General features: G+C 42.7%; 1 protein-coding gene across 3 annotated transcripts in view; it reads right to left on the bottom strand.

Annotated features, from left to right (window-relative positions):
- The window catches only part of cdh22 (cadherin 22), a 209,059-nt gene that overhangs the window by 6,824 nt on the left and 182,999 nt on the right, over positions 1-19,236 (bottom strand). For all 3 annotated transcript variants that reach the window (XM_086086392.1, XM_086086391.1, XM_086086389.1), the window contains 4 exons: positions 14,110-14,231; positions 7,322-7,439; positions 3,605-3,754; positions 3,250-3,351 (listed from right to left, as the gene is read on the bottom strand). In XM_086086392.1, coding sequence (XP_085942518.1) covers positions 3,250-3,351; positions 3,605-3,754; positions 7,322-7,439; positions 14,110-14,231 — 492 coding nt within the window. The remainder of the gene's footprint in view (positions 1-3,249; positions 3,352-3,604; positions 3,755-7,321; positions 7,440-14,109; positions 14,232-19,236) is intronic.

Genomic DNA, 19,236 nt, shown 5'->3' on the forward strand with positions numbered 1-19,236 from the left:
TGAATTTACAAATAAATCTGTTTTCATCCCATAATTTTGAATGACTGCCTTAAAAAAACAAATTGTTCATATTTCTTCAGATTATTTCCAAAATACCAGGAAAATTTACCGGACATATTCTAACCCTTTGCAATGCAAGTAGGAACCACATGGACCTTTCCCCATCATTCCCAAGCGTGTGTGCAGATGTTGCGATAAGCGCTCCTGACAAGACGGTTAATTTGCCCGCGCGCGGCTCCGCGCTGCGCCGCCCTACCCGGAAGTTCATCGCCAGCAGATGGGGAGTTAATTGGACTGCAGGCATGCAGATGCTGCGGTGCGGCGACGGCGTGGATTCATCACACCGGGCCTTTTAATGAATGAACGGACGGAGGGACGGTTTGTTTGTAAAGTAATTAGGGAGAAATTAGTTTTCATTTTCAATTGATGTAACCGAGAGGCGGTCCCATCTCAGGAGAGTGACGATGCCTGCTTCTGTGTGTATAGACACTTACACACCATGGAGTGCGCTCACGGACTCGGAGAGTGATTCCTCCCATCCATTTTCGATTGAGCTTGTCTTCATTTAGAGTCCCTGGTAACTGCAGCCAATCCCAGCTGATTTTCAGCAAGAGACAGGTACACTCTTAATTTACTTGAATATGAAATCCATTTTGCCTGTTGAAATGAATTCAAATGCTATTTAGCTGTTCCAGTCCTTCCAAAATACCCCCCCCCCCCCCCCCCCCACAAAAAGAACCCTGTATCGTCGTTTGCTTTAGCCACTGAGCTGCGGCTGGGCGATATGGGCCACAACAAAAAAATCGCGATTTTTTTTTTTTTTTCCTCTTTCAATCATTCAGGAGGATTACGATTTCAATCTAATAAATCTAACACACATTTATTCAAATTCCACAATTAAGTAGTTGGTAGCTATTGTAACAGGTCTTGTAAACCATCCATCCAGCATTCTGCCACTTGTGCAAAATTACAACTCACAGAAACTTTCGTCCAGAAGAGAAAATCCGATTTCACGATTTAGCAAATTTTCAACGATTCGATTTTTTTAAAATGAAGATGTATCGAATTAATTAGATTTATTGCCCAGCCCTACACTGAGCTATATAAGAGACTTGGGTTGTATACGGTATACTCCCATGGATAACTCACACCCCCAACTATCACCCCTAAAAAAACATTTTTTGTCTTTGTACTTGTGTATAATACGGTCCCCCGATTTGCGTTTAAATCCATGCAAAAAACCCAAACATACGATTGAGGTACTGCCAAGGTAAATGTCTCAAAGTGAAAACATTTCCATTTCTTATAATGCTTTTCATTTGGTGTCTTTGAGCTGGTGAGGCCCCCAAAACACAACACAACACAACACAGTTGTCCTGAATAGGAAGCACAGGCGGCTGCATCTGGCGTGTACGCAACATGTTTGCGGATGCTTTCAAAAAGATGATGAATAAGTGATGCGCTGCTGCCGAGAAGATGTTCTTCTTAAATGGAGGCAAGTCCCTAACAAGTCTCATTAGGACGAGCTCTGCACAAGACACACGGATAGCCGCGTGAGTCACATTTGCAAGCAGCGGGGTGTCGCGTCATCCATCATTCAGGTGGCGCCGCGCGCGCTCGCCTTTGGTGTAACGACTATTCATAAAAAGTTCACACGGAACAAGAGCAAGTCGCTGCGTGTAGAACATGTTTGCATTTGTACAAGCGCGTTTAACGTCTTGTCAGTGTCAAGTGGGTTTGCCCCTTTCATTTAATCTCAATAAGAAAGAAAGTGACAAGCCAGAATGCTCGCAATGGAGCAAAGACCTCCGCCAAGGATGAAAAGCCATTGACATTGTACTGTTCCTTTGAATATGATAGTATGTCATGTGATTTTTTATTATTATATGAATCAATCCCTTCACTCTAACTATGTCGAGCAAAAAAAAAAGAAAAGGTGGCCAGACGAATAAAGTATGTATTCATTATGAATTCCCTAATTGGTGTTCCACAGGGTTCAATTCCGGGGCCCCTGCAGTTTTTATTATGTCTGCTGCCCCGAGTTTCAACTTAAAAAAAAAACAGCAGTTGTTGTTTTAAAGTGCTCTACAAATATAGAGTTGAGCGATGGGAGTCAGCATCCTCATTGCATGATTTGTAATGCCAAGTTGAACAATTCTTAAATAATAAATAAAGTTTTATATAATTTTTATGCAAACCTGCAAACTTAAAAACAACAGCTGTAAAACTAAGCACTTTATTGGTGGCATAGATACTTACGCAACATTTATCATAACAAAAGAGGTAATTTTCAGGAAAAGTACCATCCAACAATCGTAAGTGGTAGAATTGTTCAATATTTACGATTGCAAATCCTCTTCAGTTGCATTTTGTGACATTAGGAAGCAACCTGAAGCGCAGGTTTTTACCGGACACAAAAAGAGGAGCAAACGTTTAGGATGAGTGTTTATCGAACTTTTCTCATGTCATTTACTGGCCCACGCATGCCGATTATTTTCCTTGCCGTGCGTGGGGTCTTGGTTAAGATTTAGAAAATCGAAATGTGAATACGCAGCCTCACTGCAGCCCTTTTACTGAAACAGCCCTTGATGAAAATCCCCTGATCCTGGTGGTTCTGAATGAGTACCCGGTAAATACTGTAGAGTACATTTGACTCTATTTAGAGTGGGACCAAATAGACTCAGTTTTAGAGTAATATTTGCACTTGGAAGAGAGTAAAATAAAATAATTGAAAAAAATAAAATAATTGAAAAAAATAAAATAAAAGTCGCTCAGAGGTTGAGAAACAAACTCACGACCTTCAGCTTGGGAGACTGCCACACTACCACCTGAGCTATGCCCCTCCTACGGTTTGCTGATGTCCAAGAGGAGACCAAAAACATAAATTTTGCTTGGGAGTTACGAAGATTCCAGCTGAAATGAGCAATATACTAACACACAGCAAGAGCTGCGTAGCTCAGGGAGTAGATCAGCCAGTCTCCCAAGCTTAAGGTCATGAGTTTGTTCCTCAACCCTTGAGTGACTTTTATTTTTTCCCCCAACTCTTCCAAAATAAAAATACTACTCTAAAACTGTGTCCATTTGGCCCCACTACATAATTGACTGTGTAGTTGACCTGACAACCGCTCCCGGGCCCATATCGATCAGGTGTGCGTATCCAACCCATCACCCACACACACACACGTATCCTCTAATATAACTACATATTCATGAGTACCTCCGTCTGCCCTTCCACCCAAATCCGCTTACCTATGAGGATGAGCATGCACACCAGCAGTGCTATAAGTGCCCCCGGGCTGAGAGCTGCGCTCATTACATAGGCCGTGGCGTTGCAGGACGTGACGGCTCCCTCTGTAAAAAAAAAGAATAATAATAATAATAATAAAAATCACATTACATAGAGGCGTCAGTTCAGCGGACACTGATTAAAGTCATCCAGAGTGGAATAGTCAAGTTTACAGTATATTAAAATTTGTGGCCTTGCCTTGATTTTTTTTTGGGGGGGCTGCAGCTCACAAATTGTGCGCAAAAAGCAAAACAACAGATGACCTTTCAGCGCTGCCGATCCTGATTGGCGATGGTGATTGCCGCTAATGGCGCTCACCTGTGTCACAGCCGCAGATGTAAATGGTCAGTGTGCCCGTGGAGCTGAGAGAGGGGGGGCCGCTGTCGCACACCAGGATGGGCAGGAAGTAGACGTTCTGCTCGTGGCGGTTGAAGCCCGACCGCTGCGTGCGGATGCCGGCGGTGGTGTCTGGGTCGGGGTTGGAGGAGCAGGAGACATATGATGCTTTTTTTTGGGGGGGTCAGGGTTTGAAACGGCGTCGAAATAAAAACGTATGTGAGGAGCTTCCGAAAACTCGAGAGAGGAAGCCGAAGAAAAGGCAGATAGAGAAGCGACAAATCGCATCCCGTAAAATTCTACAAGTCGCTGTTTTACCAATATGAGAGACCACTACGGTGGATGGGCGAGGGTTGCCGTGACGACAGAGATACTGTTTACGTCAACACGATTTTGTTTCCTGAAACAAGATTCCACGGTCGCTTTTTTTTCTCGACATCAATCATGTGTATTTCCTCACGTAAACAAACATGAACGCATGGCGAGAACGGAAGCAGAATAAACAGAAATTAAACATCGGCGCTTTTGTGTATGAAGCCCGTCCGGCAGACAAAGACGGATGGACGAGAATTCCTGCGGAGGCTTTGACAAATAGAGTTGGAGCATCTTGGCGGGTGCGCTTGCATAAGCGATATCAGGCAATCCATCTTCCACGCCGCACCCGTGCTTCTCTGGCACGCCAGGAAGACATTATTTGGTATTTAAATCATATAAAAAATATTCATATCTTAAGAAATGTAAAAATTCGTTTTCATTTAAAAATGCGTTTTCATTGGTATGTCGTAGTCGCAGCAGTAAGGGAGAAGGGCGCCGATATTGGGCATTTTCACAAATATCGGTATTGGCCTTTTTTTTTAATCTGACGGCCGATATAAAGTCAATCTAAAACCATTTTAATCTCAGAGAGCTATTTATTAAAATTTCCAGTTAACTTTATAAGATGCTACTGACCCTGGGAACCTTTTTTTTTTTTTTTTGACATTACAACAAAGAAATGTGAAAGTTTAAGATTTGAGGTATTTTTTAATTTTGGTTTAAGATTTACTGTTGAAAGCATTAGAGAGTTATGATATTTGTGATTAAGTTTCCATTCAACATAAGGTGTACTGATAACCTTGGGAGCTCCCTGAACGTTTTTGTTAAGATAAAAAAAAAATAATCTACATCTGAAAAATTGTTCAATAAACACGCTTTAAGACGTTGCAACTGAGTCAAGATTGGCATTTGTGTTTTAAACAATTTTTACGCCAATATCCCCCCCCCGCTTTACTGAAAATGAATATCGGCTTCATATATCGGTTATCGGCCTCCTTGACTACTAATAATCGTCATCGGTATCAGCCCTGAAAAAAACGTATTGGTCTATCTTTAGTAGCAGTAATGGTGGAAGTCATCTTAGTAAATGAAATACTGCATGTTTCTGGTTTTAAGTTTCTATCACTTGTCACTCCCACTTAGATTCACATGTGTATGTTTTTTTTTTTGTAAAAATTGAAGACAAAACTCCAATCTAAACGTGTTTCAGAAGTACGGAAAGAGAGAAATAACGCCGGAGAATGGGTAACATGAAAAGCGCTCGCACACATAACGAGCACAAGCGGAACTATTTAGACACTAACACAATTAAAAAATGATTTAATCTAATCAAGCAAAAGTGCTTAAAGTAACTTTCGTCGCCGTAAGCGTCGCGTCAGGAATCAGCCGAGTTTGCCGTGCTGATGTTTGCTTTTCCTGACGACCACTGACAACATGAAAAGTGTTTATCAGCACGATGGCCGTGATGGCGTTGGCGATAGGTAGGTCTGATAGAGGGGGGGGGGGGGGGGGGGGGTAGGGTGTTTTCTTTTCTTTTCTCTCTCCTCTTCATCATGGTGTGCGCCGCGTCCCGCAGACGGCATGAGGAGGAGAAAATGCGACAGATTGAAAGTGACAGGTTGACAAACGCGTCCACCAGAGGAGACACGGGAGAGGCCAATAACGAGAACGGGTGGGAGGATTACAAAGTCTGTGTGTGTGGGACCCTCCCCCCCCACCCCACCCCACCCCCCCACACACACTTAGGTATACAAGGCTCACTATAGTGGGGATGTTTTTGATTACCTTCCCTGGCCTACCATATAAACAAACACGTGTGGTCGGTTGGTGACATGTGACCTTTAACATATATTTAATCACTCACATGTCACGCGAGCGCCGAGGAAATTACACATGCTGGCGGAGGTGCGCATGTATGCATTGCGTGTGTGTGCGCACAGCTGGAGGAAGCTTGAGGGATGCATCTTCCTGCCCGTTTGTGCGTGCGTGCAGGTTCGCGGCTCGGGCTGCAGCGGGCCTCGCTCGCTCGCTGCCTCAGCCGGCGCGGTGACATTTCCCCGTAGCTCAGGCCGCCTCCCCGTGACATTTCCCCGGTGTCACATCAATCTTGATTTAGCCGCGTGTCACGTTGGCTTAAGTCCGCGCCTTTAAATCGAGGATCTGCCCACGTGTTTTATTTATTTATTTTTTTCGAAGGCGGGGGAGGGGGGGGGGCGAGGCGAACCAGGCGAAAAGGATGTGCGGCGCCGCGATAAACGGCGCCTCGTCTGAAGTTGGCAAAAAAAAGTCAATCACGGGATATTATGCTCAGGGTGTTTATTTACTGGAGCTGTCAGTCTTACTGTAGCGGAATAGTTGTTGTCATTTGGGCTGTGCTTTGCTTACTTTTACACGCAAGAACTTGGAGAACTGGGTCATTATGATTCTAACAAGAACAACAAACTTGGGGACATGTTATGTAAAATTGACATGTTAATGGCTTGTAGACAAATAGTTGAGCCTCAAGTGTAACATTGAAAAGTTACAAATTGCAAAAGCCCACGAGAGCCATTTAGACGAAAACGGCGCCACACCTACTAGCAAGACTGCCAGTCACGGCATTGTCCAATATAAAAATGTTGTTAAACCTTATGAAAAATATTGAACTTATTTCTATTTCTACTAATATTTTTGTGAGCACTGAAGCCAGTACATTAACATATTTACGTCATTACAAGCTCGTCACTTGTCATGTCTGCACTGTCTGTGCCTGTTTCACAAAAAGTCATCAACGGGCTCACGGATGGGAATTGCATCGTGGTGGTGTAACGCTCAAAGTGACATCAAGTGATAACAAAACTCACAGGAATTGATTTCGTTATCCTCCGTGAAGAATTATTTCTGTGTCTTGCTGACCCGTCGCATTCGCACGTTACTCAACTGCTGTTCTGTACTTCAACGACTTCGGCATTTCTCGACCGATTTCAACTATTCCGACTTCAACATGTCAATTCAGCATTCAAATGCAATTTGCCCGGAAATTGCTTCATCTGACAAACGTTGGCAAGGTGCGAGGTCTTTTGGAATGAACTAATGGCATTTACATTCATTTCGATGGGAAAAGATGATTTAAACCACAAGTCTTTGAATTACAAGCATTACACGCGTGGTCACGGAACAAATCCAAATATCTTTTGGCACCGCTGGAGTCAGCACTCAACCACTCAAGGCACCACTGCATCGAAGTAGCAAATGTTCAAAGCGACTGTCGTTGATCATCACGTTTTTTTTTCAAGTATCAATACCCAAATATATCTTTGCCGTTCTACCAGCAACATCTACGCTGATAAAGCTAAAGCGCTGCTTTCCTCAAATGCACCTTCTCGTGTTCTTCCAGAATCTCACCTTTGATGTCCCACAGGTCAAAGTGTCGATTGCCGTAGGCTTCCGGGGCCAGCGTGAAGTAGAAGTGATGTCCAGTCTGCGGCTCGTCTTTGTCCACCACGCTGATGGTGTGAATGATCTGCGGAGAGAACAAGGCGGGAGATAAAATGGTGCGTGAGAAAGGTTAGAGCTACACAACGGTTGGATCCATAGAGAGCAAAAAAAAAAAAGCCACCGCATTTTAGAAAGAACTTTTGAAAAGCTTGAACAAGATGTTGGGAGTCCAAACGCTTTCAGTCAAAGTGCAAATGAGCGGGTCTTAAAATCAGAAAAGTATTTCTGAAAAAAAATCTGCATTATAAACTCTTCAAATGTCTCGCTAAAAGGCTTCCCAGAACATAAAGCGACAGAAATCTTCACTCGGGCTGCCATATTCGCTTCGGCAAGAAGCAAAAATGCATCAGGAATATAAAAGGACGGGAGGAGAAATGAAAGGCACAAAACGCGGTTGGGGCGTCGTCCAGCAATCGTCTATAAGAAGAGTGATCCACATTCAAAGATAAAACTCAGCTGTGATCCAATTTGGAGAACTCCGCGTGGACACAATGCGGTGAGATACAATTCGCGGTGAGCTGAACAGACATCAAAACATCCCCCGGAGAGGCTCGGTGACAATTCATCCCGTTTCTCTGCAGACGAAATCGCATCCTCTGCAGGCGCACATCACAGTCGGTCACAAACTCGTCGCTGTGATGTCGGCCATGTGCCAAGATGAAGACAAAAAAATGGTTGAATTGCCTTCACTTAAGTTTACACACATTAAAAAAATCCAAACAAGAACCGGTTTGTTTTTATATGCGTTACCAAACCATTTCTAAACTGCAAATGGTAGCCAACTGGATGTATCTAAGTTGACCGTTTTTTTTTTTTAAACCATTAATTTTTCCAGTTTTAATAATTTAGACTATGAATTGACTTGAGAAAAAGCATGTTAAAATGTCCGCACTGTTAATTACTGTCATGCCAGCTCTCACTCAAGCGTCTTCAGTTCGTAGGAGGGAGCACATAACTTCATTTCTATATCCATTTGATTTGTTTTTAAACTTTGACATGGGACAGCGGGCTGAGCGCGGGAGGGTCAGAGGTTATCTCCGTTGCCGGGCTGTGTCTTTGGAACGACGACCTGCTAAATGTTAGGCGAGCGCCCCCCACTCTGTTCATCTTTTTTTTTCTTCTTCTCTGTTCATCTTTAAAGCTCGTCTTAATCACATTTTTTTTAAAGCGCTCTATAAATAACGTTAAGTTAATAAAGGAATTCATCTTTTTGTTATATGGGAAAATACTAGCGACAGAATTCAACCAAACTGAAGGGTGACCGCAGTCTTGCTATCCCAGGATGCATTGCACCCCAGGCCATGGGCATCATTCACGGCCTCTTGTTGTGAACGACTTTCCTGCATTCCTTCAGCAGACCTCACGGAAACGCACCGTCTGACGTTTCGTTAAGTCTCGGTCGGCTCAACGGATTGGCATTTAACCACAGGGCAAGCGCGATTGATGATTTAATAGCAACTGATTCCACGCCAGCTGCGTTAAAACCCAGCTTTGCGAACTGCTACACAGCCAACGACCCTTCTCTTATGAAGACGTTTTGGAAAACAACACTTTAATAAACGCAAAAAGTCCCTCGGCGCGCCAGCCAATGTTTTTTTGTGCGATCACTCGCTTACAAACAACAAACTCCCAACAACTCTTCTGTGATCCATACAAGCTAAAAAAAAAGTCTCTGCCAAAACAGACCTGATCTCATCTTCTCATCATTCTCCAAAGCCCTTTCAGGTTCATGCAATTTTGAAGTCAGAAAGTGGCGGAGGGCGTTGAGCATCACAAGCAGGAGTTTTGTCTCCAACCGAGAGATGAACGCGCTCTAATATCTTCGGAGAAATGGATGAAGTGAGCATTGATCTGTGTTTGGCGTCAAGAGTCCTCAGCAGGGGCGCTAGCTACTCCGCGCCGTCTGCGGCTGAGGCCAAAACTGCGTCCATTCGGAGCAAGGTTACAAACAAATCTTCATGAGCTCCTATTTAAACCTCGCTGAAGAATTTTGACAAAACACGATGAGGCACATTAGGATGACGCAGTCTGTTCGACGAGACTTTTTAGGCCCTATAATACAATGCAAGCTACAAGAAAGAGAATGACGGAAGCGGCGGAGAGTGCGGCTTGTGTGGGAGTTTATCGAGCAGCTCGCGTAGCTCCCCCTCAAGCACAATCACCTAATTAAATTTCTATCCGCCGCTCCCCTTTCTTGACCCCCTTAAATCTCCTGATTCGGCTGGAAAGCTAGAGGGGGAGACTTTCCCAAAAAGGCGCAGCCTTGCCTGCTCGGGACCCGTCTGACCGCTCAAGGTTGCGAGAGGGAAAGGAAGGTGTTTCCATTTCAGGGGAGCCACGGGAGGTGACAAATAAACGGCAAGACATCAAATGATCTAAGGGACATTCGTCTCTGAAGGCTTTTGTCAATACGATCTTGAGTGGGGCGGCACGGTGGCTGACTGGTTAGCACGTCCGCCTCGCAGTGCAAAGGTTGTGAGATCAAGTCCGGGCTTCGGCCTTCCTGGGTGGAGTTTGCATGTTCTCCCCGTGCTTGCGTGGGTTTTCTCCGGGTACTCCGGTTTCCTCCCACATTCCAAAAACATGCATGGCAGGTGAATTGGACACTCCAAATTGTCCATAGGTGTGATTGTGAGTTCGTCTCTGTGTGCCCTGCGATTGGCTGGCAACCAGTTCAGGGTGTACCCCGCCTACTGCCCGAAGCCAGCTGGGATAGGCTCCAGCAACCCCCTGCGACTCTTGTGAGGACAAGCGGTACAGAAAATGGATGGATGGATCTTGAGTGGCAGGGTTGAAACAAATAACCATTACAAAGGCTACAACGTCAGATACACCGCAAAACAAGTCCATGTTAATAATGCCACATAGGAAGGTCAGAGTTGAGAACTTCTGATGCGAGGCATACATGATAAGTCACACGTGCCACCGTGCTGCTCACCTCAAAAACAACACCGCTTGTAATGAATGTTTGTCAGAAAAACAAAAGATGATTCAGGTTATGGTTATGTTTACACGCTATTTATTTCGCTAGCTGGGGTGAAAACAAAATTGTGCCGATGTGGATGAAATAACTTTGGACTTTTCAAATCGGATTTAGTTGGGGCCAAGGTGGAAGCAGTCTGACCAACCAGACGTGGCCGATGGAGCCACGGTGGACAAAGCTTGTTGTGAGTGCCAGCTGTCGCCCCATTTTTAACGCACATTAAAAGCGAAATTACTTTTAGGCATAAAGCTCAAAGTGCACTGGGCTGAAAAGCAGAAAAAGTTGAGTGAGAAAATAGGACCTTTTCAGTAGTTAAAGGACTTTTGCCTTCAGCTTGAAAGATTTTTACTGCTCAGCCGTATAGAATGTGAAAAATAGTATCATAGCATTGAGAGGAAAGTTTTATCCTTGACATTCATCAAATAAATAGGAAAAAAGAACATACCAGCAACAGACAATAAACACAGAAGAGTGTGAAATTTGCCACTTGAAAGTTTTCTTTGCCAAAGCTACCTCATTTGAATAATCTGCAAAGGTTCCTGAACTTTTCTTGCGTTCCTGTTTCTTTTAATCGCTCCTACCTTTTTTGACATGCAATTCCTTCCACAAAATCATTCCAATTTCAACATTTCCCCAAAATTACGCCATTGGGGCTTAGTATATATTTTTTCATTCTAAATGATCACTGTTTCCCCCAAATTAAACATTTGTCCCCTAAAATGCCCCATTCAGTGTTCGAGCATATCAACCGGTCATGCTGCCAAAAATCTTCCTGTGGAATGAGAACATATTTAGGGGGAAGAGATGAACACTCCTGATGAAGACTCCTTTTAGAGTCAAGTTCCCTCATTGTGACCTTTTTCTGATGACCTGGCTGACAAACGTACACATGCGGTCAACTACTCTGGCGAGAACATTGACAAACAAGCCCATCCAATAATCACCATAGAAGACGATAGAAATCTGCACGATGCGTCTTGGCGAAGCCGTGCGCCGCACTCCAGGAGAGAGCCTCGGCCCATTTGGCAGAGCCAACATGGATGCCAGAGGGGCAGCCTTCTGTGAAAAAAGTTTGGAAAACTCGACGCAGGCAATTTGACAGTTGATTTGGTTTGTGTTGATGTGAAATGTAGCAGGTGTTGTGTGGGCTCTTCTAATACATTCTGCCAGCGTCTCAGGCCGCAGACGCTCGGCGCTCAACAAAAGCAGCGTGAATGCTTTCAAACGTTTGGCTTCTTTATTTATTTTTTTGCTTTTCGCAGTAGCCAGATGGAATAGAGAGGAGTGAACGTTTTCTCAGGGCGCGTGAGGCGAGGAGGAGAAACGCATCAGAAATATTTTCTTCATTTATGCCCGTTTCAAGTAGATGTTGCCCTTTGAGGTTTCGCCAGAATGCAGCCGGATTGTTATATTGTCACTTTTCTTTTGGTAACTTATTTAAAAGGAAAATCTTAAAATGGTACCACTACTACTTCGACGCGGTTACAAAAGGTCTAGGATCAAGCAGACGACCTCAGGGTTGTGAGACAACCGCTCTACCACAGAGCCATGCCGATTGATTGCTTGATTGATTGATTGATAATGTTTAGGAATCAGTTTATTTTTCTTTTTTTCCTGTAGATATAACAATAAACAAGAAGCCACATTTTATGTAACAATTATTTTTTTTTTTTAGGAATCAGTTTCTGACAGATTTACTTTAATAGTCTATGACAATGACGTATCCTGGATTTGTACGTAATTCGGAACGCACTATAATCTACCATTAGCCTACGGTAGTGCAATGCTGTATAAAAAAAAAAAACACTTTTAATCCAGGAATATAAAATAATCTTATGAAACTCAAGTCAAAAACGTTCTTGACTCTATGTTCTGCGCCTGCACAACTGTAAACACGTTATTCATATCAATAATGCGTTTGTGGAATATTAATGAAGCAAAATTTTTTTTATTTTTTTTTTATTTATCTAGACTTAAAATCACGTGATGTTCATTATAAATCTTGCTTGACGGCCATCGCAGCAAAACTACCAGATTTTATTTTTTTAGTAATTACAACCGTGCCTCTTATATGAACCTGGAATTTGAAGTAAACAATTGAATTGAACTTAATAGCATCATGTTGTCTTCCCTTCCTTTAACCAAACTTCGCTGTCGACGCAACCCGTTCCTTGCTCTAAATCTAAATCATACAGTATTTCATTCGGACCCCTGTTACATTTGAAAATAATAGGTAGGGGGAAAAAAAGTATTGTTTTCCCTCAGGCCCCCTCCTCTTGTGAATCCCCCGGAGACTGAAAATGAGTGCTGGAAAGCCTTTGGCCAAAAGCAAACACATTTTCATTTAATCCCAGCAGCAGCAGCAGCAGCCGCCATCTCTACAACACCATAAAAAGCCAGAACAGACAAGTAAAAATTGATGCGAATAACCTTTCATATGCACCCCGCCTTCCCATCTCCCCTTCACAGGTGCCTACAGTTGCTAGGCAGGCATTTTCCCAGTATTTATATAAAGAGCTTGCGGACCATCAGTTTTGGTGCAGGACGTCTAATCAACTCATGTGATTAGGAGCTGAAGGTTAATGCAGGCTTCGTCTGGAGGCGGCGGGTGAAAAAAGAAAGAAAGAAAGAAAAAGAAGTAGCAGGTGACGGGAATTGGCAAATGTAAGCGTTTAAGCCCCACGGATCAAGAGGAGGACACACCTGAACCTTATTACACATGTAAATACGACATCCAGCATGGAGGCTGCACTGTTTTTTAAGCCTCGTTTCTTTAATTACCCCTTTGTTTTCAACACATAATTGGGTCCAACTTAGCCCAGGGCATTTCCACTGTGTGTGCGTGGAGCATAAAACACCCGAATAACCCTTTGAATTTTTTATGTTCATCAGCAAGAACCCATCGAAGTGGTAATGGTCTCACCTGTGCCGGTGACTTTTCACGCTGTTTAATGCCCCAAAACAACTTCTTGATTTTTTTTTTTCTTTTTTGAATGGAGGATGCACATACACGTTTATAACCACCACCCACAACATTAAGTACACCTGCTCATGAGATCCAGTGTAATAAACATTTCGGGCAGGTTGCACAAATTGCCATGACAACTACAATCATATCCTCGTGCCCGTTCATCCCTGCAACTTGAACCCTTTATTCTTGATCTCAGGGATCACGTTTCGTGGATCTTGTGAACATATGGGGTTGGAATTCCTTGAATGACTGAGAACAAATAGAAAAATGGTAGCAAAGTAAGACGTTCCCGCTGTGCTCGGGTTGGCCTCTTAGGGGCAGCGTGGTGCCGCACATGCATGGGGTAGACGCTTACAATACGACAAGAAGAGTTGCCTAAAAAGAACTGAAAAGATTGAAAAGTTGGGCAATATATATATATATATTTTTTTTTTTTTTAATCGCAATAATCAATTTATAGATCCGTATCGGGATTAATCGGTATTGAATCGAATCGTGACCTATGAATCGTGATGTGTATTGAACATTTTAGAGAAGGTCAAAATAAATTCATCTGTAAAGGTTATAGAGCATTTCAGCTTATCCCAGCTTTACGAGTTGCCAGCCAGCTCGTTCACGCCCGTGGACAATTTCGGGTCTTGAGAAGAATGTTTTTGGAATTTCGGAGAAAGCCGCAGCACCACCCAGGGAATATATTTACACAAGCAAGAGGTAGTCGAAAATCAATTGAAAAAAAATTACCTGGCCCGCCTTGGCATCTTCGCACACGGAAGCTTCGTAGGGTGAGGCCAGCTCAGGTGGATTGTCGTTCACGTCCAATATCCGAACGCTCACAGCCGAGCGCGACGCCATGGTGTGGTTCTCTACACGGGGAAACAGAAAGCGCAGCGGTCTTGTGAGCCTCGCACCCGTCACATCTCTGTTGGCCTTTTCACTTGAATCAATGCGGGGCTGTCTGCGAAGGGGTTTATTTGATTTTAGCAAGTTAGCTGCGGCACTTTGCCGGTTCACGCAAAAGTGCCGGCGTGCCGTCGTTGCGACGCGGGCAATGATTCAGTCAAATCTAACGCGGTGACAGTACGGAAGCCGCTTTCGCGCTTCGGGCGGCGACAATCAACTGCCGTTTGTGAGCAAAATAAGTCAAAGCGCGAGCACGACATGCTCACAGATTTATTTATTAAGGCGGCTGTTTTGCTCTGTCGAGAAAGCAGAAGGAAAAGACGCACACGCAATCTGACAAGACTCTTCCCGTACGGAAGAAAGCGGTCGGCTCAGCTTTGCGGTTCACTTCTGAAAGGTTTTAATGCGACGCCTCCTCCATTCGCACACAAAACAACTTCTGGCATCTGCGAGCTGTGTTGGGAGGAACGCACTTAAAAGTCACTGTCACGTTTTAAAGTCAATAAATATAGGATTGAGAATTCAGGCCTCGTTGACCGTTTATTGGCATACCCGGAAAATATAAATGTCATTTATGATAATCGAAATAGTATAAAACGAAAACTTAAGTCTCAACAAAAAACATATAATAGGCAGTCAAAGAGTGAAAAGTTGTTCAGACTGTGATGATCATCATTTGAATCAAGTTTCGGCGTTGCTTTCTTGTTCGATATCATAAAACGGACACCATCCATCCATTTTCTGTACCGCTTGTCCTCACAAGGGTCGCGGGGGTTGCTGGAGCCTATCCCAACTGGCTTCGGGCAGTAGGCGGGGTACACCCTGAACTGGTTGCCAGCCAATCGCAGGGCACACACAGAGACGAACAACCATACTCACAATCACACCTATGGACAATTTGGAGTGTCCAATTCACCTGCCATGCATGTTTTTGGAATGTGGGAGGAAACCGGAGTACCCGGAGAAAACCCACGCAAGCACGGGGAGAACATGCAAACTCCACCCAGGAAGGCCGAAGCCCGGACACCGATTTTTCAAATGTTCGCATCCAGCGCTTCACTAATATGCCGAGCTTATGAGGAACACGTAGTGACAAAGGCGTTTTGTTTTATTCATTAGGACATTTAAGCGAGATCACACAGGAGCAAGAACGCTTGCACCCGGGCGGCGCTCTTAATGGGCTAAAATGTCAACGTGGGAGGTGTGAGGATGTTATAATTAGCACAATCAAAAGGCTACTTCAAATTACTTTGACATCTCCTTGTATCTTCATTTGTCCGATGTCCTCACAAAACATTATGTACAGGCGGCGCCTATATATAAATTATATACGTAGCATGTGTTTACAACGTGCGTGTGAGCGAGTTAATGACAGACAATTTCAAGTTGGAGATGGAAAGGAAATGAGAACAAATTCTGCAAATGAAGTCATGTTTGCTTCAGGTGTTAGCTTGATATCTTGATTAGAGAACTTTTTTTTTTTTAATCAGTACATCAGCAGTCACAGCACACGTAATTATGAATCATCCCCCCAAAAAAGAAAGAAAAAAAAACTTGGGTCAACAAGCCAGAAATAAGTACAAACGCAATCACTGGAGTTAAAAGTCACTCACTGCATTGATGTCAAGTGTTCTAATTTGCAAAAACAGTAGCAATTATGTGCACTTTTAACAAAAGCTTCTTTCAAATGGTGGACGACATGCATTAATATACACTTGTCATCAAAACATCAGATGTGATTGAAAAAAAAAAAATCTAACAAAAAAATGACTCACTAACGGACTGACAAGTCTACTGAGTATTTACCACACACTCCGCTACCAACCCGACCTACTTAACTAGCTATTTGCCTAACTTAAGCAAGTTAGCTAATTAGCTGTTAGCATTAACAACATAACTAGCAAGCTAACTCCCTGGCTAACAGGCTAACTAACTAGCTAATGGGCTAGCAAACGGTAAACTGCAAATAATAACCCAGATTTCAGTACACATACCTTTCTACGCCGCAATTAATACCACAGTAATAGAAATAGAGCAATAATATACTGTATATATATTTTTTATAGATATAGAAACATGTCTCCAGCTCTCGTATGGGAGCCAGCGGCTGTGTGAAAATAACAGTAGAGACATTGTGGCGCAATCTCCGCACATACAGCGTCGGGTCCTGCAGTGTCCCGGCAGCTGATGAGAATGCTGGCCGCCACTAATAGTATAATCCTCACATCAATGAAGTTTTTTTTTCTTCTTCTTCTTTTTTTTTTTTTTTTTTTTAAATGGGGCCGCATTGTGGCGGAGCGGGAACGAGATCAGAACGGCGGGAAGAGCTCCGCCGGCAAAAGATATGGTTTGTGTTCTGCTAATTTTGTCTCCTCATTATGTCGCTGAGCCCCAATGAAAAGCAGCAATCATCATCCCATGTTACACATTAAACATTTCAATTTCCAGAATTGAAAACAGATGAAACAATGTAAGAATTTCCCACACTTTATGCAGCCCGAGCTGCCTCTATGTCGGCGGTGGGAGGAGAAAAAAAAGAAGAAAAAAAAAAGCTATCAAGTGAGACGGATTCATTCATGTGGCGCAAGCGGTGCTGTTCTAAATGTGTCTGCTGATGGACAAGAAGAAGAAAAGGATTGTGTTGTGTAGATTGTTGGCATCTTTCGTGGCACTCGCCAGCTGTTTTGCAGATTCCCGGGACTCACTGTGCTACAAACTGCCACTAAATTATTCTGACACCACAGAGGAGAAAGGCAAATAAAACGTTTTTGACTGCACATGCGCATCTTGGACGTATGCATCTGGTCTCTAGTGTCTCTACTTTTTGTCCAACTTTTATTGAGTTCAGGCTGATAAAGAGTATTTTACATGAGACAAATATCAAAAATGTCACAAAAAGACTCCAGTGAAATGTTGATGGTCACAGGTTGGACCAGACTTCATTACGTCCCCCTGAATGTCAAAGACATTTTGGACAATGTCATGTGTCCAGATGTGTGTTGGGACAATTTAGGGAAGAACCTTTTCTGTGACCGCAAAACTATTGACCACGACACGAAACCTGGTGGTCAAAGGAGCTCGTAAGTAAGCGCTTGAGTTGCCCTCAAACTCATCAAATTCATTTGGCATGAGCCACAAGTGAGAGAGCCAACGAGAGCCCTCTCTCGGGTCATGTGACCACAAACACGTTCGGTATTGGCAAAGTCGTGCTCAGGTCAAAGCCATGTCTAATATGAAATTATTATCCCTTTGCCGCCATTTGCAAAAAGGCTCAGACATCTTTTTGAGTACTTTAATCCATACCATTAATAATAAAGTGCCGTTCCTACAGTTTCAAAGGCAGAATCTTAAAACGCATCTTTTCCTATTTTTGACTCAGCATGAGACTCGGCATTGTTTTAGTGTTTTATGGTGTTTACTGTTTTTATGTTATTAATGTATTGTGTTAACTGTATTTGTTTTCCTATGTCTCACTTTTTATGCAGAGATGGTTCGTTTTTAAAGTGCTTTATACATAAAGTGAGTTGAGTCGAGAAGCAAAGTCACAATTAAGTGTACAATCGGGCTGAAAATGCATTTAAAGCAATAAAAAGTTCATTTTGGCTCTCACACCTTAACTAAATGTTGTAGACTCAAACTTTTTGCTGTCATTAGTGTATTTTAGCAAAATGAAGATGATTCAAGCATTAATTTCATTGTGCTTTTTTGCTCATTTTGAAGATTTTGACATTTTCACCTGAAGTGTACAATCGGGCTGAAAATGCATTTAAAGCAATAAAAAGTTCATTTTGGCTCTCACACCTTAACTAAATGTTGTAGACTCAAACTTTTTGCTGTCATTAGTGCATTTTAGCAAAATGAAGATGATTCAAGCATTAATTTCATTGTGCTTTTGCTCATTTTGAAGATTTTGACATTTTCACCTGAAGTGTACAATCGGGCTGAAAATGCATTTAAAGCAATAAAAAGTTCATTTTGGCTCTCACACCTTAACTATGCATACTCGTCTGAAAAGCATTTTTTTTTTTTTTTATATATTTTACCAAGGACCCCTTAGAAAGTGTAGCTTAAAATGAGTGGTTATGTCTTAACAAACGGAGAAAAAAAACGATGTCCATGAGAAATATATACACCACACGAATCAAATAATGAAGCAAGGTTTTATGTAATTCTGAATGCCCGAGTAAAAAGAAGGAGAATGAAAAATGCACTCTCCTTCCGCGACAATATTCAGACAAGAACGAAGGTGGGGAAATCGTTTTTTTGCTGCTATCAAGATAAAGCAACAGGGAATAACAACGCATCTCCTGACATCATCTTGCCGCTCCTCGTGTTTGCGGGTCCCGAGGTGTTTTAAAAGGTGTTGTTCGCCAAACTAATTCAAGAATAGATGTGATGCAGAATCTTTTGGTTTATACTTAACGGATAGGCAAGACCCCGGGGGGGGGGGGGGGATTTTAATTCCAGTGTCAGTAACAATGTGACTTGTAATATGTCATGAGAACATTGTGTTTTATCATTGCCTGAATGTATTTTTGGACTGGCAAATACGTTCAAACATATTTCTAAATATGTGTAAACATATCTAAATACGTCAGAATGTACTTGCAAATACTCGTCAAACTATTTGCATATTTTTAAACGTTCTTTAAACTTATGTTCAAAACATATTTAAAAATATGTTTAAAAGGTACTTGCGGGTACGGACTTGTGCAGGCTAAATGCAAAAAAATTAGCATTTTCCCCACAACACCCACATGGGGTAACGAGCGTGTGCATACCCCGCAGCATTTTAAGAAAAAAATGTCGAGCACAAATCTTGCACTGCAGACAAAATAAATGTTTACTTCATTTTTGAATGTATTGGCATAATGTAAGCCAAACGCTAAAAACAAACAAACATATATATATATATATTTTTTTTTTTTCAACATACGCTAGTCAATAATACCCCGTGGCATTATGAGG

The sequence above is a fragment of the Leptonotus elevatus genome, chromosome 10, assembly GCF_054856555.1.
Source record: "Leptonotus elevatus isolate MCC_2025b chromosome 10, RoL_Lele_1.0, whole genome shotgun sequence".
Classification (NCBI taxonomy): domain Eukaryota; kingdom Metazoa; phylum Chordata; class Actinopteri; order Syngnathiformes; family Syngnathidae; genus Leptonotus; species Leptonotus elevatus.